We start from the raw sequence: 25,121 nt of genomic DNA, 5'->3' as shown, positions 1-25,121 counted from the left end.
AGCGCTCTGTGGGCGCAAATGCCAGTTTAGCCATGTGACTCTTCAAAGGTGCAGCTTTGAATTTGTTCTGAGGGTGTCCAACTGTAACTCCCTGTAACCTTTGAATTTGAGCATTCAAATAGTTTCATACTCTGAAGCACTTTGTTTCATTTTTAGAAAGCAACTCCTTCAGCTACCATTCTGATGATTTTAAAACAATGAACCAAGTTCTGATGCATGTGTTTCATTGTGTTCTGATGATGAATCATTTGCGCAAGCAGTAGTTTCATTTGATGTTCTGAGCATTTCAAACCAGTGAACCACTTTTTGCCACAGATGTTCCGTTGTGTTAGGAGCTTTTCAAAATACTGAATCATTTGCCCAAGCAGTTTCACCTGATGTTCTGAGCATTTCAAAACAGTGAATCGCTTTTCTGCCACAGATGTTCCATTGTGTTAGGAGCTTTTCAAAGCATTGAATCATTAGCACAAGCAGTTGTTTCATTTGATGTCTGAGCATTTCAAAACAGTGAACCACTTTCTGAAGCAGGCGTTTCAAGCATTTAAAGCAGGTGTTTTATTTTTATAAAGCAGGTGTTTCATTTACAGTATGAAGCATTTCAAAACAGTGAATCATTTTCTGCCACAGATGTTCCGTTGTGTTAGGAGCTTTTCAAAGCATTGAATCATTTGCAGAAGCAGTTGTTTCATTTGATGTCTGAGCATTTCAAAACAGTGAACCACTTTCTGAAGCAGGCATTTCAAGCATTTAAAGCAAGTGTTTTATTTTTATAAAGCAGGTGATTTATTTACAGTTTCAAGCATTTCAAAACAGTGAATCACTTTTCTGCCACAGATGTTCCGTTGTGTTAGGAGCTTTTCAAAGCATTGAATCATTTGCCCAAGCAGTTGTTTCATTTGATGTCTGAGCATTTCAAAACAGTGAACCACTTTCTGAAGCAGACATTTCAAGCATTTAAAGCAAGTGTTTTATTTTTATAAAGCAGGTGATTTATTTACAGTTTCAAGCATTTCAAAACAGTGAATCACTTTTCTGCCACAGATGTTCCGTTGTGTTAGGAACTTTTCAAAGCATTGAATCATTTGCCCAAGCAGTTGTTTCATTTGATGTCTGAGCATTTCAAAACAGTGAACCACTTTCTGAAGCAGGCATTTCAAGCATTTAAAGTAAGTGTTTTATTTTTATAAAGCAGGTGTTTCATTTACAGTTTCAAGCATTTCAAAACAGTGAATCACTTTCTGCCACCGATGTTCCGTTGTGTTAGGAGCTTTTCAAAGCATTGAATCATTTGCCCAAGCAGTTGCTTCTCATTTTATGTCTGAGCATTTCAAAACAGTGAACCACTTTTGGAAACAGGCATTTCAAACATTTAAAGCAGGTGTTTTAATTTTAGAAAGCAAGTGTTTCGTTTACAGTTTTGAGCATTTCAAAACTGAATCTCTTTCTGCCACAGATCTTTCATTGTGTTTTGCGGTAATAAAAATAATTTGCACTTAAACAAATAGCGGTGTTTACAGTTTTGTGTGTTGCATGGGTGGATTGTGATGAGGCAGAATGTGGTGGTTTGTGTGTGTAACTGTGTTGTGGGTGTAATTAAAATGTTGTCTAGAAACATAATTTCCTGAAGCAGTTGGACCATTTAGGGTTTGAAGCATTTCAAAACACTGAATCAGTCAAATGCTTCATTTTGTGTTTTTTAACATTTTTAGATAGTTTCTCAGTGTTTCAAAACTGTTTATTTATTTATTTATTTGGCTCAACTGGTTCATTCGGTTCAATGTATCAAAAAGTCAAGTTTCTTGGATCACTGTGTGTAAAATCAGACATAATTGGCTTCTTCATCTTTGCAGGGGCAAAGATGAACATTTGCAGACACTGTATTAATAGAGATGGAAAGAGCGGCATTTTTATTGGATTTTCATTTCATTTATTTTCATTATTTCCTGCTCATTTTTGCATGCACGCGTGAATGCATGTTGCTATGCGTGTACACACGCACACACAGAGGAAAAGGAAGACAGAGGAGCAAATTTAAATTGCATGCGTGGGAGGGAAATGGAGGGGAGGATGGCGGGCAGCGTGTGCACGTGTGTTGTGGGAACTCAGACAAGAGACGACGTGAGCCGTCACGCATCAAGAGCAGAGCTGCTGTTAGGGTGCAAGAGAGGAGGGAGGGAGGGCAAAAGGGAATGGAGGAGCCAGATGTCCGTAGGGAAGACAGGTGAGACGGGTGAGACAGTGAGGCAGGTGGGGGAAAGAGGGAGAACAACAGAGGATGATGGACACATGAGGGAAATGGCTTTGCTTTCTCTGTTATCCCACTTGGTTCTGCTATCTATCAAAGATGAGTGCACCCCCCCAGAATCCTGCAAAACACTCCATCTGTCACTGTGCGTGTGAGTGATTTGATTGGTCGAGCGTCCTCTTACGAAACTGTGACCATCGTTCTCGGTGCCCAAGTGTTTATAACTACAGAACGCAGCAGATGCTGCAGATTGATGATGAAGAGGGCTTGAAGTTGATGCATTTCCCAGTGCACGTGCAGCATGCATCACCTTACTGGGTGTATAGAGTGAATATGCACACTAACTTACAGAACAAATCTTTCTGCAGCTGTTATCTCATAGTTGACGGTGTTGCGGAGCGTGTCGGCTGCTGATAGTCACTATCAGCGGCCGACGCGCTCCTCCACCATTCAACCCGAGTAGTTTTCTTAACTCCCCAGACAAGCCGTCCTTCCCTTGTTTCCTTCTGGCCGGCTTCCCCCTGTTCATCACCTCTAATCCTTGCGTCCTTTGTCAATCTGTCTGACCATAAAGCCAGCTCAAACTGACTACCATAGTCACACAATCTCACATGGTGGCATGGTGGCACATAACTTCAAGATGTTGAGGTGCGGGGAAATCCCACGCTGTTAAAGATCCAGCCCAAACCAGTTTACACCTTATGGACCAGGAATGGATTAAACTGCCTCTTGACACTTAACTAGTCATACTAACTGAGGATACTGGTGGATTAGTTTGGCGATTTCATTTACTCACTCATCTTCAACCAGTTATCCAGGATTGGGTCATGTGGGTCACAACCCCAGTACGGGACCCCAACTCCCTTTCCCAAGCCACATTTACCACCTCTGACTGGGGGATTTGTGGTGTTGCCAGGCCAGTGTGGAGATATAATCTCTCCATCTAGTTCTGGAACTTCCCCAGGTCTTCTCCCAGCTGGGCATGCTTGGAACACCTCCCTACTAGGGAGGCACCGAGGAGGTATCCTTTCCAGATGCCTGAACTACCTCAGCTGGCTCCTCTTAATTCAAAGGAGCAGCAGCTCTAACCCAAGCTCCTCACAAATGATTGCGCTTCTCCAAGGGAGACCCCAGCCACCCTCCTGAGGGAACCCATTTTGGCCACTTGTACCTGCGATCTACTTCTTTGGGTCATGACCCAACCCTCATGACCATAGGTGAGAGTAGAAACGAAGATTGACCAGTAGATTGAGAGCTTTGCCTTTTGGTTCAACTCCCTTTTCATCACAACAGTACAGTAAAGCGAATGCAACACCGTCCCTGCTGCACCAATTCCCTGGCCCATCTTATGCTCCATTGTCCCCTCACTCGTGAACAAGACCCCAAGGTACTTGAACTTCTTCACTTGGGGCAAGACCTCATTCCCTACCTGGAGTAGGCAATCCATCGTTTTCCTGCTGAGAACCATGGCCTCATATTTAGAGATGCTGATCCTCATCCCAGCTGTTCCACACCCTGTTGCGGACTGACCCAGTGAGTGCTGGAAGTCACAGGCCGATGATGCTAACAGGACCACATCATCTGCAAAAAGCAGTGATGAGAACTTAACTTTTAAGTTTGTTGATTTTCTCATCGTAATGATACTTTCTCGTGACCATCACCAAGGAGGTTGTGTTTATGTTATGATTTGTTTTTTAGTACACCTTCTCAAAAGGTCATGAAGAAATTTCATTGAAATTTGTTGAAGAGGTCAACCTTGGGTCAAGGAAGAGCTGATTAATTTTAGTACAGTTCCAGATCAAAGGGTGAATCTTTTGTTTGATCATTATCTTGGATATTTGGTCTTGATTTCTTTGTTCCTGATCTTGCCTTTGAACTTTGATTCTTTTTGATCATGTAGACAGGATTCTTGATGAGTTCAGAAATCAGGCTCTGTACTTTAATCCTGATTTATTTGGTCCTGATGAGAGGATCAAAGTAAGACAGACAGGCAGACAGAAAAACAGACAAATAGTAACCAAACCTAACCTCCTTGGCAAGGTGTAAACATCAGCCATTGCGATCAGCATCGATTATTCAGAGTCAAAGTTTATCAGTCATGATTTAAGGACAGGTTCAAAGATATTTGAGCAGAATCAAAGGTCAGCCATCCAATTCTAATGTCAGGATTAAAGATCAGCAATCAGGCTCAAGTCTGCAATCAGGACCAATAATGAGGGCTTCAGATCAAAGTTCAGGAATCGTTATTCCAACGTGAATGATTAGGCTCAACGGACAGGATCAAAGATCAGCAATGAACTGCAAGAATGTTAAAGAAACTATCAAACAAACCAACTGCTCAAAATAAAAAAGTCACAAAAGGAAAATGTCAACAGAGATCTAAACAGAGGCATGTGTTCTCTGACTGACCTTCATGTTCTTTCATCTTTTGTCTGGCCATGGAAAAAAATAATTTGATTAATGTTCCGCATTATCTGGACTGAAGCTACAGCTGACTTGTCCAATCAGTACATGACGCAATACACGGTTGTAGGAAAGTTATTACATCTGATGAGTACTTTGGACTCAGGAGTCCAAACAAGCTGTCAGAGGAAGCAAACCAAGGTGTTATTTGTTGATGGTGCTGCTAAATTCCATTCATCATCGCTGGACCCTCATGGCTACTGTAGATGGTGACTTTTGAAAAATGGGGATGGACTGGTTGTCCACTTACTAGTACTTGTTTTGTGAGTCACATTTTGAAACTTTCGCTGTTGTTATTGACCTTGTGTATCTTATTAGTCCAAGTTGTTGCAATTATGGGTATACTAATATGAATATTTAAAGCTAAACACCTTTACGGCTAATGGCATGACCATAACTGGTGGATTACAGGCTTTGCCTTTTGTTTATGAAAATCATATTCAAATCTGCAGCGATGCACCACACTACCTGAGTCCAACACCCGCTGAGAACATGTTTGACTTTCTGCCAAGGTTATGGGCTCAGCTTCTGCTTTAAATCTGCTAAAATTTGGTTCTGCAATGTTACTGCATTACCTAAACTACATACAGTCCATCCGGAAAGTATTCACAGCGCTTCACTTTGTCCACATTTTGTTATGTTACAGCCTTATTCCAAAATGGATTAAATTCCTTTTTTCCCCTCAAAATTCTACACACAATACCCCATAATGACTATGTGAAAAAAGTTGTGTTTTTTTGGGTTGGTTTTTTTTGAGATTTTGGCAAATCTATTTTAAAAAATCTAGGGAAGGGTACTGAAACATTTTAATTGCTTTGAAGGCCCCAATGAGCACATTGGCCTCCATCATCCATAAATTGAAGCAGTTTGGACCCACCAGGACTCTTCCTCGAGCTGTCCACTCATCTAAACTGAGCAATTGGGGAGAAGATTCTTCATCAGGGAGGTGACAAAGAACCTGATGGTCACTCTGTCAGAGCTCCAGCATTCCCCTGTGGAGAGAGGAGAACCTTCCAGAAGGACAACCATCTCTGCAACGATCCACCAATCAGGCTTTGAATTTTTGTTGAATTTTTAGAATTTTGAAGGAAAAGTTAATTTACTCCATTTTAGAATAAGGCTGTAACATAACAAAATGTGGAAAAAGTTAAACGCTGTGAATACTTTCCAGATGCACCATATTTAGGTGGATGACCGGATATGACAAGATCTTAAAGCAGACAATCTCTAAAGGATTATTTTCTAGAAATGCCTACAGACTGTTCCATTAACACGAAACATCCATCTTTCTCAAAAATCCCATTGAACAGCACATAAAACAGGTTCACACTATTGGATTCTGGTGTTTCTGTGAGTCCACTTTACCAATCTAGTGTGTGCTATTGATTTCTGTTATTATATTGCTGTGCAATCTGAGCTTTTCAGAGGAAAGAAGCAGTGTCTTGGGTTAGATGCTGTTTTATTTAGTTTGTCATACTAAGGGAAAAAATCCCAGAAGAAAAGAAATGGCCCTTTGTTGCTTCTGAAAGAATGTTGATTCCTTTGAACGCTTTGGGAATTGCTTGATGTAAAAGCACTGAAGCAGAGGAGAGAGTAGGCAGATGAAAAGAAGAGCGAATTCGTTGCTCAGTTTTTAATAGACCCCCGGGCAGCCTCGTGGCAATGCCAGGCTCTACGCTTTGGCTCATGGCCTTTGTCGCCTACCATAGCTCATTGCTTCTCCCACTTTTCCAGTCGCTCACAACTGCATACTGCATAATAAAGCATTTAATCCATGAAAATCATTCCAAGCGTAATAGCTCCTCTTGTGCTTTAGCCATCTTTTAGCTATTGGCAAGAGAAGAAGTGGCACTTCGATTTGCAACAAAGCCTTTGGAGTCTGCCCATATGTTTGCGCGCACACAGTGAGGAGAACATAAATGTGCAATTTAATCAAAATGAAACGCTTTGTCTCTGATGTCCGGCTGTCCTCTCTTTGTTGGTTCACACTACAGAGCACCATAAACACATTTAATCGCAGCTCTCCACTGGCCATTTTTACCTGTAAGAGTACGTTTTGTGGGGGCAGCGTGTCAGTGGAGTGCCACTTAAAGGGACCTCTGCAGTACGAGCGTTGTTTATTTTGTGATTCCACCAACTTTGAGACTCTTAAACCAATGAGAGTGCAGAATGCTGCCGTGCAATGTTCTCATGCACATAATGTATATATATTTTTTACTTCTTCTTCATTTTTTTTTGTACATTCTAACATGCGTGTGCCTGGAATACAAGTTTTTTGTCCCAGATTAGGGTCTAAAAAATCAACCTAATTTGTTTTGTGCTTTCATTTTGTTTAAATATAACTGATCACATGCTTCTGTTATAAGGTCCTACATAGTACTTGTGACATTTGACCCTAATCACGTTGGCTTTCACTTAAATTAGAGCTCTGTGGCTGATCTTGCCTGATCTTGGATGTGTTACATTTGCTCTCAGTTGTGCTGAAAATTAAATTTCTTGACTTTTGCCAAAGTTCAGGTTCAGGTTCAGGTAACTTTATTTGTACCCGTAGGTAGATTTGGCTTGCAGCAAACAGAAAACAGAAAAAAAAACAATAAAAAAACACTAAAAATACTAACAAAGAAAATACACAAAACAAGTTTGATACTGTTGACCATAAAATTTTATTACAGAGATTAGAGCATGTCATAGGTATTAAAGGCACTGCGCTGCGGTGGTTTGAATCATATTTGTCTAATAGATTACAGTTTGTTCATGTAAATGGGGAATCTTCTTCACAGACTAAAGTTAATTATGGAGTTCCACAAGGTTCTGTCCTAGGACCAATTTTATTCACTTTATACATGCTTCCCTTAGGCAGTATTATTAGACGGTATTGCTTAAATTTTCATTGTTACGCAGATGATACCCAGCTTTATCTATCCATGAAGCCAGAGGATACACACCAATTAGCTAAACTGCAGGATTGTCTTACAGACATAAAGACATGGATGACCTCTAATTTCCTGCTTTTAAACTCAGATAAAACTGAAGTTATTGTACTTGGCCCCACAAATCTTAGAAGCATGGTGTCTAACCAGATCGTTACTCTGGATGGCATTTCCCTGATCTCTAGTAATACTGTGAGAAATCTTGGAGTCATTTTTGATCAGGATATGTCATTCAAAGCGCATATTAAACAAATATGTAGGACTGCCTTTTTGCATTTACGCAATATCTCTAAAATCAGAAAGGTCTTGTCTCAGAGTGATGCTGAAAAACTAATTCATGCATTTATTTCCTCTAGGCTGGACTATTGTAATTCATTATTATCAGGTTGTCCTAAAAGTTCCCTAAAAAGCCTTCAGTTGGTTCAGAATGCTGCAGCTAGAGTACTGACGGGGACTAGCAGGAGAGAGCATATCTCACCCGTGTTGGCCTCTCTTCATTGGCTTCCTGTTAATTCTAGAATAGAATTTAAAATTCTTCTTCTTACTTATAAGGTTTTGAATAATCAGGTCCCATCTTATCTTAGGGACCTCGTAGTACCATATTACCCCATTAGAGCGCTTCGTTCTCAGACTGCGGGCTTACTTGTAGTTCCTAGGGTTTGTAAGAGTAGAATGGGAGGCAGAGCCTTCAGCTTTCAGGCTCCTCTCCTGTGGAACCAGCTCCCAATTCAGATCAGGGAGACAGATACCCTCTCTACTTTTAAGATTAGGCTTAAAACTTTCCTTTTCGCTAAGGCTTATAGTTAGGGCTGGATCGGGTGACCCTGGACCATCCCTTGGTTATGCTGCTTTAGACGTAGATTGTGGGGGGGTTCCCATGATGCACTGTTTCTCTTTTTGCTCCGTATGCATCACTCTGCATTTAATCATTAGTGATCGATCTCTGCCCCCCTTCACGGCATGTCTTTTTCCTGGTTTTTTCCCTCAGCCCCAACCAGTCTCAGCAGAAGACTGCCCCACCCTGAGCCTGGTTCTGCTGGAGGTTTCTTCCTGTTAAAAGGGAGTTTTTCCTTCCCACTGTTGCCAAGTGCTTGCTCATAGGGGGTCGTTTTGACCGTTGGGGTTTTTCATAATTATTGTATGGCCTTGCCTTACAATATGGAGCGCCTTGGGGCAACTGTTTGTTGTGATTTGGCGCTATATAAGAAAAAAGTTGATTGATTGATTGAAGTTAACAAACACCACCAAGGACTCACAACCTTAAAACCACTAAAAAGATGGTCAGCTTAAAACTAGTGTGCAAAGGGCAAATAAATAAATAAGTATATAAATATCTAAATATATATAACCATATGCAAACCTACTAAGATTTGTTCAGTTGCACAATTGCTGCTGGGACAAAACTACTCCTGTAGCGTTTTGTTCTACACCTTGGGACTCTAAACCTACGGCCAGAAGGTAAAAGCTGAAATTCATTAGCCAGGGGGTGGGAGTCATCAACTATAATGCAGTTGGTTATCCGCTGTAATTGTTTAGTGTACAGGGACTCTAAACTCAGCTGCAATTCACCTCAACCGACTGGACCATTTAATGATCTGACTCAGTCTGTTCCTATCCTTCAATGTCAAACTGCCAAACCATGCCACCAAAGAAAAAGCTAAAACAGATTCAATAAAAGCACGATAAAATAGTGTTAACATGGTTCGGCCAATGTGAAAATACGATAGTTTCCTGAGACAGAACAAGCGCTGATGTCCCTTCCTACACACCGCCTTACAGTTTGCCTCACACTTCAGCGAGTCATCAATAATAGTCCCAAGGTATTTATAAGTTTTCACAATTCCAACTGGTTGACCATTCATTGTTGTGTTGCCAGGTGTGCTACCATTCTTCCTAAAATCAATGACCATATCTTTAGTTTTAGATATATTAATCTGAAGATATGAGTCCTCACACCATTTAACAAAATGGTCAACTACAGGACGGTGGCTACTCTCGTTATCCCGCAGCAGACTGACAATCACTGTATCATCCGCGTATTTTAAAATGAACCTGTTTTTAAAAGTGCTCTGGCACATACTGGTCTAGAGAATAAATAACAGAGGTGAGAACACACACCCTTGTGGCGAACCAGTAGAAGAACACACTGTGTTTGATAAAATCCCGTTCACTCTAACGTTCTGTGTTCTGTTTGTTAAAAAGTCTAAAATCCAACCCACGAGATTATTACTTAATTTAAAATGTTCTAAAAGCCTTTGGGTTAAAATACAGGGTTGAATTGTATTAAAAGCTGAAGAGAAGTCAACAAATAAAAGCCGGGCATGACACCCGCTGCCCTCCAAATGCCTGAGAAGCAGATTAAGCAAAGTGAGTGTGGCGTCCTCCACTCCTCTATTAGGCCTGTAAGCAAATTGTAACGGATCGAGTGCATGCATAGTATTTTTTAGCATTACCGACCGTACCAATTTCTCAAAGATCTTCATCAAAATTGATGTTAGAGCAACAGGCCTAAAATCATTCAAGGATGTAGGATTACTAGATTTAGGAACTGGGAAAGTTAGTTCTTTAAAGGAAATTTCAGGGTCAACCTTCACTGACACATCAGGTATGGCAGACATCGGCAAAAGGGCCTGAGAGGAGCAGACAGACGGAGTACAAGGTTTATTGGAAATATACTCAACAAAAATATAAACGCAACACTTTTGGTTTTGCTCCCATTTTGTATGAGATGAACTCAAAGATCTAAAACTTTTTCCACATACACAATATCACCATTTCCCTCAAATATTGTTCACAAACCAGTCTAAATCTGTGATAGTGAGCACTTCTCCTTTGCTGAGATAATCCATCCCACCTCACAGGTGTGCCATATCAAGATGCTGATTAGACACCATGATTAGTGCACAGGTGTGCCTTAGACTGCCCACAATAAAAGGCCACTCTGAAAGGTGCAGTTTTATCACACAGCACAATGCCACAGATGTCGCAAGATTTGAGGGAGCGTGCAATTGGCATGCTGACAGCAGGAATATCAACCAGAGCTGTTGCTCATGTATTGAATGTTCATTTCTCTACCATAAGCCGTCTCCAAAGGCGTTTCAGAGAATTTGGCAGTACATCCAACCAGCCTCACAACCGCAGACCACGTGTAACCACACCAGCCCAGGACCTCCACATCCAACATGTTCACCTCCAAGATCGTCTGAGACCAGCCACTCGGACAGCTGCTGAAACAATCGGTTTGCATAACCAAAGAATTTCTGCACAAACTGTCAGAAACCGTCTCAGGGAAGCTCATCTGCATGCTCGTCGTCCTCATCGGGGTCTCGACCTGACTCCAGTTCGTCGTCGTAACCGACTTGAGTGGGCAAATACTCACATTCGCTGGCGTTTGGCTCGTTGGAGAGGTGTTCTCTTCACGGATGAATCCCGGTTCACACTGTCCAGGGCAGATGGCAGACAGCGTGTGTGGAGTCGTGTGGGTGAGCAGTTTTCTGATGTCAATGTTGTGGATCGAGTGGCCCATGGTGGTGGTGGGGTTATGGTATGGGCAGGCGTCTGTTATGGACGAAGAACACAGGTGCATTTTATTGATGGCATTTTGAATGCACAGAGATACCGTGATGAGATCCTGAGGCCCATTGTTGTGCCATACATCCAAGAACATCACCTCATGTTGCAGCAGGATAATGCACGACCCCATGTTGCAAGGATCTGTACACAATTCTTGGAAGCTGAAAATGTCCCACTTCTTGCATGGCCGGCATACTCACCGGACATGTCACCCATTGAGCATGTTTGGGATGTTCTGGACCGGCGTATACGACAGCGTGTACCAGTTCCTGCCAATATCCAGCAACTTCGCACAGCCATTGAAGACGAGTGGACCAACATTCCACAGGCCACAATTGACAACCTGATCAACTCTATGCGAAGGAGATGTGTTGCACTGCATGAGGCAAATGGTGGTCACACCAGATACTGACTGGTATCCCCCCCCCCCAATAAAACAAAACTGCACCTTTCAGAGTGGCCTTTTATTGTGGACAGTCTAAGGCACACCTGTGCACTAATCATGGTGTCTAATCAGCATCTTGGAATGGCACACCTGTGAGGTGGGATGGATTATCTCAGCAAAGGAGAAGTGCTCACTAGCACAGATTTAGACTGGTTTGTGAACAATATTTGAGGGAAATGGTGATATTGTGTATGTGGAAAAAGTTTTAGATCTTTGAGTTCATCTCATACAAAATGGGAGCAAAACCAAAAGTGTTGCGTTTATATTTTTGTTGAGTGTAAATATGCTCTCAGTGTATGCGTGTGTGTGTGTGTGTGTGTGTGTGTGTGTGTGTGTGTGTGTGTGTGTGTGTGTGTGTGTGTGTGTGTGTGTGTGTGTGGAAAAACACTCACAAACAAGTGCATTTCAAACTACATGTAACCTCAACTGCACCTGCTCCTAATTTCCATCATGCATGTGATGATAAGATTCCCTGCAACAAGGTCAGACATGTCCAACATGTGACAGACACGTTACATGTAAGCTCAACTATACCTGCTCCTAATTTCCATCATCCATTACTTTTTAGACCTTTTTTCTATAAACCTTAGAGATTGTTGTGTGTGAAGGAGAACAGCACTTAGTGAAATATTCAAATGAGTCCCATCTGGCACCAACAACCAATGACATTTCTTAAGCGTTGGACTACCAGTCTGTAGACGGGATTTGAGTTCCAGTCATGCTCTCCTTCGAAAAGATACCTCATCTTTATTGTCCCAGTCCACCCAGATGTAAATGGGCACTTGCCTTGGCTTAGGAAGGAACCTTCAACAGATTGGCATCCCATCCAACGGGAGTTGAAGACTTTCGTCCCTTCACGCTGTGGTAACCAGTGCATGTTTATTTGTCTATCTTGCTTATTTTGGGAATTTCATTTTCATTCATTTCATTTATTTATTTATTTCATTCATTTAAAAGAAAAAAAAAAAACAGAAAAGCAGAAATAAAGCATCTCCATTACCAGAATGAAAAGGAGCAGAGAGAAGAACAAGTCTTATATTTTCTGCCCCTTTTTACAATACAATCTTTCAATATCCAGCGTCATTTTTCAACATTATTTAACAGAATGTATTTCTTTAACTTGTCACATACCACTGACTTATTTCATAATTATGACCATTATTAAATAGATTACATCTCTGACATTTGAAATTCTTTTGGTACACACCACACACTGAGAGCTTTCCTCTAAGAATCCACAGTACATGCCTCCATCCCTGTCCCATCTGATAATCCCTTTTGTCCAAATTGCGTCAAATAACAAAATATATTGTCCAACAGATATTTATTTATCCATCTTGCCTATTGTTGGAATTTACAAGTCCTTTAGTTAAGTAACAGCACAGATTGTGGTGTGTACATGTGCTACTGAGTTCCTGACCATTGTTAAACTCACCTCCAGTGAAACGCTGCCTTAAAAAGTGAGTTCCACATTGAGAAAAAAAAGGTCATTATAAAGATTTTTTCTGTCTCTCTTCAAGATGCATTTGACACTCTGGTGTGACTTATACTCTAGAAAGTATGGTGAGCACCAGCACCAATGGACCTCTGGGCTTTTATAGGACTTCTTCACCTGCATTTGGATGCTTGAACTACAATGTAAATGCATCAAGTTTCTTCCATGTGGTTTGCTGATTTAGATTTTGTGCTTTAATAAACAGTTGAACAGGTGCAGCAAAGAACTGACCAGTGAATGTGCCTGTTAAAATTTTTAGTGTAACAAGAACATGTGCACTTATTGTGTTCTTTGTTTCTTGACAGTATAAAGATTATTTAAATCTGAAGGAAATGTTAACTGTCAATGTTGATGTAAAATTAAAATGCAAAAACACCTCATACCCCATGAGCATAAGAGGCTTGAGCATCTGAATAAAAGGTGCTTTTTGACTTCTGGATATAATGGAATTTGGAGCAGCACAAAGGAACTCAGGACTTGACTAAAATAAAATAAAATAAACATTAAAATGTAAATTCAGAATACTTTCAGGAAGCATGAAAGCTGGTATGAATTTGGGAGATAATACCGCTGCAATTTTCCACCAGCCTCGTGGCAGTGAGATGGTCAGATACCGAGGGTGCAGGTGGAGATTAAGTCGAGACCCCTTTTCTCTTCGTCTCACGCTTATAATGCAGAGTCGATACACACTTCACTTGGGTTAATTTTCAACCTCATGTTCTGGCTCCTTGTCACAGAGATGGAAGAAGCAATAATCCAGACCGATAAACGCGGCCGGTGAACGATGAAATGAACCAGTGACCATTTTGACGACTGGTTACACGTGAATTCACTGTGAATCACATAAGTGGATGTTTAAGGAATGAGCGTGAACTGAAGCTGGTTCATGAATGAGTGATGAGCAAATGAATATGTAGTTGTAGCCAAGAATTGGTTTGGAAATGTCCATCTGTGTTTTGAAACACTGAAACCTTTTATGGAGCTACTGGTGACTCAGAGTTTCAAGTGTTATGAAGCATCTTTTAAAACATTTTGTATTGAATTTTTCAAAATCATTTAAAAAAACTATTTCAGGTGTTTTAAATCATTTAATTAATTTTTGAAGATTTTGCTTTATTTAGCTTTTCAAGGTACAGTATTTGGAAATAATGAACCATTTTCTGAAACAACTATTTCATTCTGGGAGTGTACACTGGTCCAGCATGTCACCATATCCTCCACACTATGGAACTGACCTGGGTCCTGGATGGCCACCACACAGAAAGTCCATCCCAATCTAGTGAAAGTAGCCATCCATGTGAAAATAAACTCAGAGAAACCAGTAGAGTGTTCTGTGGGGAAAATGAAACAAATAACACAACACAGAGGGAGGATGAAAGGAACAATAACAGCAACAGCACTCGCATGTCCATGACACTTGCCCCGCCAAGGTCTGTACCCATTTTCACCTGGTTGGACTGAGACAAAGCACACAAAGTGTCTTGTCCAAGGGCACAAAGTTAGCCTGCCTAGAATTGGAACCCAACTATCCATCACTGTAGCCCAGTTCTTATCCCAGCATCAACATTTCACTTATTTAATTTTGATTTTTCTTCAACTGTGCTGCCGCTCATAACAAGTTGCTTTGTGAGATGCTGATCTGGATCTGTAAGATGGAACAGGGAGGTCAGACATGACTGTTCCTCCCCGTTTTATTAATAATGGATCAGTTGTGCAGCAATGGTTTCTATTTGGATGAGCAGCGGTGCTGGGACAAACTTTTCTGGTTAAATCATTATAATATTCATGATGCTCACATTGTTATACAGTTTTTTTTTGTTTGTTTTTTTAACTATAGTGTGCACAGTGGAGCTGGGCCAAAAATGTCACAGTGCTGTGCCAGATGTTTTCTGTTTTGCCGCAAGAAGCCAACACAGGAACATTGCACATGTCCCAGTTTTGTGCACCGGGCCACATGTTTGCAGGACAAAGTGTCATTACGCTTGCATCTCCAAACGGTGAATGACTCCCACATCATGTCCATGTTGAGGCTAATGTGCAAAATTTAAGCACATGCGCAAATCCACAATGTCTCCAGCCACAGGTGCCAGGTTTGAAGACGGAAAATGTTGCTGAACCATTTCTTTCCCCCGGGTTCCCAAATTGCTCCCACTGGCACTGAATGACTTTGTGTCCTAACCCGTCTTTCCAGCCTATGAATCAACATGGTAGCGGCACACATGCTGATTATTGTTGTGCTTCTTTTTGTTTGTTTGTTTACAGGAAACAGACCTACTGGATATAGCCTACATAAAAGATGCCAGGAACGGAAAATGTACCAAACTTCCAAAGGTAAGTTGGAATTATTTTAGCTGTCTGTCACAACGTGTTAGAGATGGAAGCAAGCAAAAAAATATGAACTTGTAGTGCAGATTGTCAGCTTTATTTTGAAGTTGATTGTATCAAATACTAGATATACTGGCCTTCATCTTCCATGTGTCTTTGGCAAATTTTAGGCTAGATTTATTACTTTTCTTTGTAACAATACCTTTCTATGGAGACACCACAGTTCAGTGGGTGGAGTGGTTGCCCTCCAAACTGCTGGGTCATGGAATTGAATCCCAGTTGCTGACTTATAATTGTGTTGTTGTTCATTGTGCAAGATACTGAACCCCAAATTGCATTTGGTATGATTTTATTTCTATCTAATGTACAACTGAACCTCCCAGTTAATAGTAAACTGTATTTGTGGAGGTCTCAGGCTTACACAGGCAGGGCTGTGAATACAGGATCCTCAGTTTGATTCCCCCCTTCAAACAACAAATCTCACTATAATTCCTTGGACAAGGTCCTTTAAACCCCAAGCTGCTCCCACTGTGCAGCATGCTGGCACTGTTGTGTGGGAAGATGGAAAAGCCCATTACAAATGTAGTCAATTTACCATTTAGTAACATTAGGCCTTGGGCCAGACCCCTGGAAGTGGGCGTGTCACTATAACCTAGGTTGGCAAAATGTAGTGCCCGTAATTTACATATATTCATTCCATTTATTAATCCCTATTAGATCAACCAGTAACTTACATATTTTAATCAAAATTGGAGCAGACTGTACAGACTGAAATTGACCGATCATAGATAATCATAGACCAATCATAGATAACCAAAATGATAACTTTTTGGAATCTCTGCAATCAGTCAAATAATGTGGTGTACTTGTCAATATGACTGAAGCATTTTTTTAAGTTTGACCCCTGTATAATCCTTCATTAACTCCCACCTGGCTTCATCTACCACCTTGGATGGCTATCATACTTTATTCAAGTCCCTATAGATAGGTAACCAAAATTCCATATCAAATGTTTTGCAACCATGGGTGGTAGTGATCAATCAATCTGGCCTACGGGATACATAGGTGTATTGTTCACCGATTCCTTAGGGTACCTATTGTAAATATCTCATGTATATAAACACTGAGCCCAGTTTTGACCTTGGCTTGGAATCTTGACTTGTACCCATTTCCCCCCCCCTCAAAATCAAGTCTGTGACTGACCCTCACTCATCCCACCAAATTTGGTCCAAATCAGATCAAAAGCCTCAGTTATTTTGGTCAAACACTGATGTGGCCAAATGCTGACCTTTTTGTCTGCTGATTTGTGGATGAAAGAATGAGGGAATAACATACGCTTGGTGGAAAATGGCTCAGCAGCCATAACCTTCAACCTAATATTGGTGTAATGAACCTCAAATTCAATATTGGCTTTCAGTGCTATTTTGGTGGAACAGGCTGCCAAAAAAAAAAACAAGCCATGATCCACATATCGCTGGACTAACAAGCTTATATTATTTATTATATACTGTTGCTTTTAGACACAACAAAAATTAAATGAGACATTTGTTATTTCGTATCATGCAATTAAAAATTTTAAAAGAATTACTCATAATTATTATTATTACTTATTTTTTATTTATTGTTTTTGGTCTATTTAAATGCACGGGCTTGTGAGCAAAGAGAAAAAAATGCGTACATGTATACATATTGCATAATTATATACATAATTTTTCTCATGTTTTAAAAGACCTTTCTTTATTTCCGTCCTGGTTGGTTTGATCAAATGTTTGGGCACACCGTTATTGCTTTGTCTGGAGGCTGAGTAAACACAGAGTGGGTTCATGCATTTCCAAACGGCTCGCAGAGCGATACTACGGAGAAACTAGACATGTGACTGCGTGACGGGCAAGACGGTCGAAGCATTGGAAATCCATTACCGGGAGATGGAGCGCGCTGATGCACCCGTGGCATTGTAATGGGAACGCCAGTGAGACACAGAGTCTGAGGGGTTGATGAGATGAGGAGGGGGGAGGGAGGAGAAATGATGAAGAGACTGTAGCGAGGAGAGAATGGAAAGCGGTGGATGAAAAAGCAAGAGGAAAAAAAAGCAGAGTTAGGAGGCGGGACGGAAGAGAAGATGTCATGATGATAGCAGAAGGCAGCTGTAAATGAACGGCGAGACAATAACGTCAGGGAAGGATGGTCTGCAAGGCAACCACCTACACTGATAACTGATTAATCCTTTAAATCTGGGGTTTTCAAAGTGTGGGTAGCTGCCCCCCCAACTGACACAATTTCAACATCTTTGTGTCTTTGTTTTTATTCTTTTACACATGGTAAACACATTTTAAATATATTTTTGTGTTTTTAAGGAACTGTCTGTGCATTTACACATTTTACAGCCTTTGTAAACATTTTAAACATAGTTTTAAGGAACTTTCTATTCTTTCACACATTTTACACCATTTTCAAATAACTAAGACATTTTAACATAAATAATATTAATTCAAATTTTATACATATTTAGTCCCTCATCTAGTCTCACCTCTTGTTCAGTGCACATGCAGTGCTTTGATGCACACAGGCAGCTGATGGGTGGATGCACTGTGGAGAGGAGCAAATGAAGATCGTCCTCTACTCTCATCTTTTTTTGGTTGCCCCAAACTCTGTCTTCTCAATGATAAATTTACGCACTAAAAATTATCCATTTTGCTCCTAGCAGTGTTTTCTTTTTCCTTTTCCCCCCTTCTTCTGTTGTTGGTTAACAGTGTTTACAGTTAAATTGTTTATGCCCCCCCCCCCCCCCCCCCAGCTCCCCGAAGAAATCTATCACCCCCCAGGGGGAGCACACCTCACAGTTTGAAAACCACTGCTTTAATTCATTTGTTGGGAAAAAAAAAAGCTTGATTTTGACAGGTTCTTAAATTTGTCAGAGTGGCAGGAGGCAGCTTTTGTTTGGAGGGTGCTTGCAGAAATAAATTGCACACCCTTCACACTGCTGCACAGCATCAGCAGTCATTCACTGCTTTCCCACAAATAGCTGGCCGATGCTAAAAACGAAGGGCAAAAATCCAACCGTACATTTGTATTTTCATGTTTTTCATGTGTTTTACATTAAATCCAGTTGACAGCCATGGACCAAGACTGGGAATATATCTCAGCTGGATGCACACCAAATTACAACCTTTGAATTTGTGCATGAAAAGTCAAAATGTTTGTCTTTCAGTTCATTTTTTAAAATGCACATTGCAGTTTTCCAGTGATGAATGAACAATTGAATAATCTAAATATTGAAAATGAAATGAAAATCCTTACAAATGTTTCATATTGTTGGTAAGGTTAAACCTTACTTGTGTGAAGCGCCTTGAGGCAACTTTGTTGTGATTTGGCGCTATATAAATGAAATACTGTGAGTTATCTTTGGAAAGTCCCATTATTGATTAATCGGTCGATTATGTTAAAGATTAACTGATTAATTCTTTCTTAAATTAAAAAAAAATTTAAGAGTCAAAGAAACATCTTGAAATTATGTTTGTACTAAGAACAGCCCCCAATAAATAAATAAAATAAAATAGTCAAAGAAACATCTTGAAATTATGTTTGTACTAAGAACAGCCCCCAATAAATAAATAAAATAAAATATAGTACTGTTCTAATTGTCCAAAACATTATCCCTAAATTCTTGTTTTCAGTCACATGGTATTGCTTTTATTTTTAATCTGTGAATATGATTTCAATATTAATTAATAATAATGAAGGAGCACCTTTTTAATGGAAGTGAGTCCACCTGAAAGCACTTGAAACCTGTTTATCACTGATTTTATATATATATATATATATATATATATAATAGTTTAGCTCCTTTTGCTTTAAATAGGTTGGAAATATATCGGTATGGAATAATTGAAAGCAAGACATCGTTCTTTTAAATTTAAGATGAAACCAAATTATGTTCTAATATTTTTTTCCCAGCGCTGTGACTGTTCACCTTCTTAAACCAGCGGTCCAAACCACCCGTATAGATTGTGCCTTTATTACCTTGTCAAATTAGCGTGCTCCTGAACAGCGGGTTCTCTTTTCAAAGGAAACTCCCAACAGCTAAAGCCAATCACCTCTCTCATCTCATGTGGGTAAATTACCATACAAGTAGTTTCCACACTGCTGTGTGCAGATAATATGCGTACTCTCTGGTCTGTTCTGCAGTGGGATTTCTGTTCCTTTTTTTTTTTTTTTTGCTGCACTTTTTATGCACAACTGCTAAGAGGGAAATGTAATCAGTCTCTCCACATGCCGCTTGCAGTAGGTGTCTGACACACGGGATTACATGCTTTGTGTCAACAAGCAAACACGCACATGCTGATGAAACTTCCTCCTCAAGAAAATGTGTGTGTGTGTATGTATAAATATCAATAAAAGGTGTAGATGTGATTACAGTAAAATTTGGAGGCATAATCCTGTGGATGAGTAGAAAGTCTAGATGGACTCATAATTCTGACATGTTTGAAGATTGAGAATGAAGGTGAGAATATTTGCATGAGTTGAAAGATGGAATGCTCCATTCAATGAGGCTATAAGTGAATGACATTATTTAAATTGCATGAATGCAAACATTCATTATTTGTTTTATATTAAGCCTAAACAGCTCATAGTTAAAGCAAAGCCCATGTGATAGCTTCCTCATATCTGTTGTGTGGGCCGCTGAAGAGGAGGTACTGCTGGCCCACCACCACCAGATGGCGCCCTGCTTGGAGTGCGGGCTTCAAGCCCGAGAGGGCGCCGGAGCCACGGGGAGTGACAGCTGTCACCCATCATCAGCACCAGCTGTCACTCATACAACTCATCACCATCACCATAAAGGCCGGACTGCAACTCCACCTCCTCGCCGAGAAATCAGCTACGATAAGAGGTAATTTTCTCTGCTGAACTAAAACATTGAGTAATAGTCTGAACTTCTTTGCAGCCATTTTCCTGTGGTGTTGCCTTATCTGTGGGATTGGCGTTTGGTGTGATCAGCGACGGCTTCGCTTCACACTCCAACCAGATAAGTGGTTAGACAGGAGCTGCACAAGTGTGTGATTGGAGGTGGAGGTGCTCCCTCCCAAAAGAACGCAGACTGTTGGATTACTGAGTGTGCAAACTCACACTCATCAACTCTGTTTCTGTTCTCTGCCAGCAGTACCAGGTCTGACAGCTGGAGACGGTGGCCACCTGGGGATCCAGGACTTGGCGGCTCCGGTGTTCTTCAGATCCGTTGGCAGTGAGGGCCGTGTGGGATCCGGCTCGATTCTGGACGGATGTCTCCTATCCTCAAGCCTGCCCACACGTCACTTAACATATAATTGTTTGTAGTTCCAAGAACTGTATTTGTCTGTATTCCGTTGTGCACTTCACAACATTAAATTGTTACTGTTTGGCTTATCCATTGCCCGTTCATTTAACGCCCCCTGTTGTGGGTCCGTGTTCCTACACTTTCACAACAATATCATGGATGGATTTTTATGAAAAGGGGGTGGAGTCATTCAATGGAGCGAAACGCATGGAACCAAAATGATTTGCAAATGGAACCAAATTGCACAAAAAAATGTAAGTCATACATTGGCCTATTTTTTGATACAATGGGAGAAATAATTAGTGCCATGTGATATTAAATCCACCAATTAAATGACAAGGATCTATTTTGGTGTTATGTAATACATATTTCTGTGTGCAGCAAGTATGTGTGTTGTGAACCCGCTTATGTAAGGTGCATCTGAGTGCTGTGTTTTTTAAATACAGCACAAGACAACGCGGGACTTCAGACCTTGTTTTTGCTAGTCTAAAGGCGAAATACCTTCTGTTCAGAAAGAACACTGATGTGCCACAGCAGCATCGGCTTATCCCTCATTTTTTTGATTAACAATACAACATAGGCAGTGGGCATGAATATGACAACTGGAAACTGGCACTGACACACGTGTCGCATCGTGCGCCGCTTTGTACCAGGTGGACGAGTGGGTCTTTTTCTGTTTCCACACTTCCTTGGCTGAGAATCATGTCAGAAGTGTTTGTGTTTTTTTTTTTCCAAGCATGCAGGCATTTTCCTCACAGATGCTTTTGCAAGCGATTGATTTCTGTTAGAGGATTGTTCACACATTCTCTGATCTGTTGAGATATGCAAATTACTCACAAATGCAAAACGGACGCACTGTAATGATGGAGCTGCACTGGACCTTTAAACTACATAATGATTGTTTTTGAATGAGACACACCTGAATGCTGCCACACAGGCCGTGTAACTTAACGGCAGCACCGGAATCCTTTTTAATGCATTAAGCTGCTCGTTTGGCGTTCCTCAGTGAATACAACAAATGAGATGAAACAGCTGTAGAACCAAAGCAGACATTTCCTCCAGAGCTATGTGTTGGTTCAGAATTGCACTGCAACGCGAGCTGCCAACTCTGTTACAGATGAAGCTCGCGGCACAGAAGATTGCTGCTAAATACAGAGCAGCTTCCATGTCCCCACCAGTGTAACAAGATCTGGGAGAGTCTAGGACATTATCACCATCGCCCTGCCTGGACAACAGTGCCGACTAAAGCTGTATGTCACTTAGCAGGAAGTGCAAACAAGCTATTCTGAACACAATGCAAACTAAATATACATATTTAGTAGCAATTAAAAAAAAACAAACATCCGCCTGTAATTGTTGAGTCAGTAAACGTGAAATAGGGCACACATACTGGCATTTATTTACCAGTTTGTGTAGCAGAGTTTCTGTGCTTCTCCCAGAGGTCACAGGTCACAAAATATTGGAATTATACTTGGTTGCATTTCTACCAGAAAAAGTAACACCCAATCTCAATTAAAATCACATTGGCCATGCTTTTATTTTGACGATCCATGATTCTGTCTAGTCCTTTCGGTTGCTGTTTAATCATAGCCCTGGGATCAATTTTAATTAAAGTAGCTTTTACACTTGGCTGACAACCCCCCCCCCCCCCCCCCCCCCCCCCACACACACACACCACTCCCCAAAAAAATCAGCGTGCTCAGTTCGATACTTTAGATTTGCACTCAGATCAGCGCAGATTTGATGCCTTGATGTCCAGTTTTCACACCAAGTACCAAAAGAGTTTTCTCTAACCCAAATCCAAATTCTCCTGGAGTTACATTGAGTTCCCAGGCCATCCTGAGCCAAACACCGGTGGCTAGGAGTCCTATAGGCCCTGACGTTCATTAGTCTTAGTGCTTACACCAGCATGAAGTGGATGAGGATTAGCGAGTCCAAAGTATGTTATTTCCCCTGCACAGACCAGTACCCATTTACAGCTGGCTTGACTGAGACAATGCAGGTGAAGTGTCTTAAACAAGGACACAAAGAGTCAAACCCAGGTCCACATGTTGGCAGCCCAACTCTTAATTCCGCTGAGCTACCTGCTCTACCAAATTAAATTTAACACGGTTGACTCCCACATGGATTATCCACACTCATGGTTCTTGTATTCTTTTAAAAAACACAAAAAACTTTTTTTTTTTTTTTTTTTGCTCGGGCTGTAGGATGGCATCATTATAAGACTCGCACATATGTGTAAAGAAGAAGAAAATCTCTGGTACTTTCCCACCTGTTTGTGTAGCTTCCCATTTTTGACTTGTTCTCCAACCATCAATATTAGGAATATAAACAGAATATGTTTTATTTTTTGTGCTCTCACTGGAGACGGTTCACAATCAGTTTCACCTCATTAGTTTGGGAAATCACTGACTGAGGCATATTCTAACAAGTTTCCATATCATTTGGGGAAATTGCTTGGTCTGAAACCAAGCAAGAGGTCCCCAAACTCACCGTCCATGTCCACCTGTATCAGATACAAATGTTCCATGGGTCAAATGGGCATCTGAACATCTCATTCATTGTTTACACCTGCTTATTCCAATTAAGGGCCACATGTGGGCTAGAGCCCAGGGGCACCACCAGGGATTTTGGGGCCCATGTCAAGATATCTTACTGGGCCACCGTCCCATATTATTTTGTCAGTATTATAATTGTATTACGGGCCTCTCTGGGCCCCTGTCAGTCATGGGCCGCTAGAATTCTTCTCCTTATGCTCCAATTTTTGGCACCCCTGCTAGAGCCTATCCTAGCGTGGCTTTTTGTATTTTGCTAGCATGTGCAGCTGTGAAGTGTTACAAACTTTATGTTCATCTCCAGTTCAGATAACCAGCTAACAGCTAATGAGCAAAGCTAACTTTTTTGTTAGCTTATTTGACTTTCATCTTATTTTGAAAAACATTAGTGAACCATTTAGCTTCCACTCAGTTTAGTTCTGCTAACTTAAAGTTAGCTAACATTTTTTTAATAGAGCATAACAGAGAAGAAACATTTGTAAACCCTAAAATTATACATTTTTTTGTTCCTTTTGGAGCTAACACGCCGATCCAGTCAACAAAATTGACATTAATTAGATTATTGAAACTGTAAAGTTGTTTATTTAATTGTTTATGTACCTCTTGATCATCCTCCAATCTTGCATGCTAACCCTTTTTTTTTTTTTGGAAGCTCCATGTTTATGCTACAACATATTAAAATTTCAGATGTTTGTCAGGATTTTGGAGCCAAATAAATCTGGCCAAAGCAAAATGCACGTTGTAAAAGTTAGCAGCTAGCAGCAGCTTCAGGTTTAGCGTTATCACTATTGACTTTTCAGTTAGCAAATTAGCACTTATTGAAGCTAACGTTTAGATTAGCTGTGCCCACTGCTGTCTTCTCAGTAGTTTACATTTTGAACTGGCTTTTTGTCTTTTTTTACATTTGAGTTTTGTTTATTTTGACAGCATTACCTCAGGTTATGTATTACTAGTCCAAATAGAAAACAAAAATGTATGCACTCGCAAAGCCCTTCGAGACTTTTGCTTATTATTTAGCGTCAATGTCTGCAGAAAATGAGGTCCTTCCAGATTTTCTTGCCAGTGCCTCGGAATTCTTGTGGAGTGCAGCGGGCCGCCGCTGTGGGTAATTGAAGGAAAAAAGTGCAGAGATTTGTACGCGCTAAGGGAACGTGGGCGTGACTGCTCCGCGAGCTCTGCTCTGAGACGTTTTTCGTGCATGGACTCGTGAAACTGTCATCTGGTGCGTCTATGGAGAGCGATCCCACACACTCCAGGTTTAGACGTGATTCACACAAACACGCATTTGACACATTGTGTTCTGGTGGTCGTTGAAATAAACATGCCATTGCGCTACCCAACCATCTGTCACCCCCTTCTCCTTTTGGGCTCAAGCTCTCTCATTTCATTTATCACACCGGCGCTCAGAATCAGTAGTCAATTTAAGTTGGTGCCAGAAAAGCTGGGAATACTTTACTCCTGACTATCAGTTTCACTGGGGGGGGATTGGCCACTGTGCAAATGACCGCTCGCTGCCGAGGTGATTAAAGTAAATGACTGCATGAGTGTCATGAGAGAAATCGCTGCACCGTTTGCCATCTGTCAAATATAAGCAATCGATCGGCGACGATCAATGTCATCTCAAGGCGAGCGGCAGCGAGACAAACAGAAAGAAGCAAAGCGCAGCGCGATGGACCCTGGTGGCTTCTCACTCAATTACTCAGATGATTCCTGTGCAAGGATGAATTCCCCTCGGTGTAAAACAACCCATCTCATTACTGCTCGTGGAGAAATCAAAGG

General features: G+C 40.9%; 1 protein-coding gene across 2 annotated transcripts in view; it reads left to right on the top strand.

Moving 5' to 3' along the window:
• Positions 1 to 25,121, top strand: part of LOC117503614 (1-phosphatidylinositol 4,5-bisphosphate phosphodiesterase beta-1-like) — a 182,571-nt gene that overhangs the window by 52,044 nt on the left and 105,406 nt on the right. For both annotated transcript variants that reach the window (XR_004558591.1, XM_034162872.1), the window contains exon 3: positions 15,414 to 15,482. Coding sequence is in view for 1 of the 2 variants with exons in the window: in XM_034162872.1 (XP_034018763.1) it covers positions 15,414 to 15,482 (69 nt within the window). In the remaining variant the exon portion in view is untranslated. The remainder of the gene's footprint in view (positions 1 to 15,413; positions 15,483 to 25,121) is intronic.

The sequence above is a fragment of the Thalassophryne amazonica genome, chromosome 21, assembly GCF_902500255.1.
Source record: "Thalassophryne amazonica chromosome 21, fThaAma1.1, whole genome shotgun sequence".
Taxonomy (NCBI): Eukaryota; Metazoa; Chordata; class Actinopteri; order Batrachoidiformes; family Batrachoididae; genus Thalassophryne; species Thalassophryne amazonica.
This window is presented reverse-complemented; position numbering and strand designations above follow the sequence as displayed.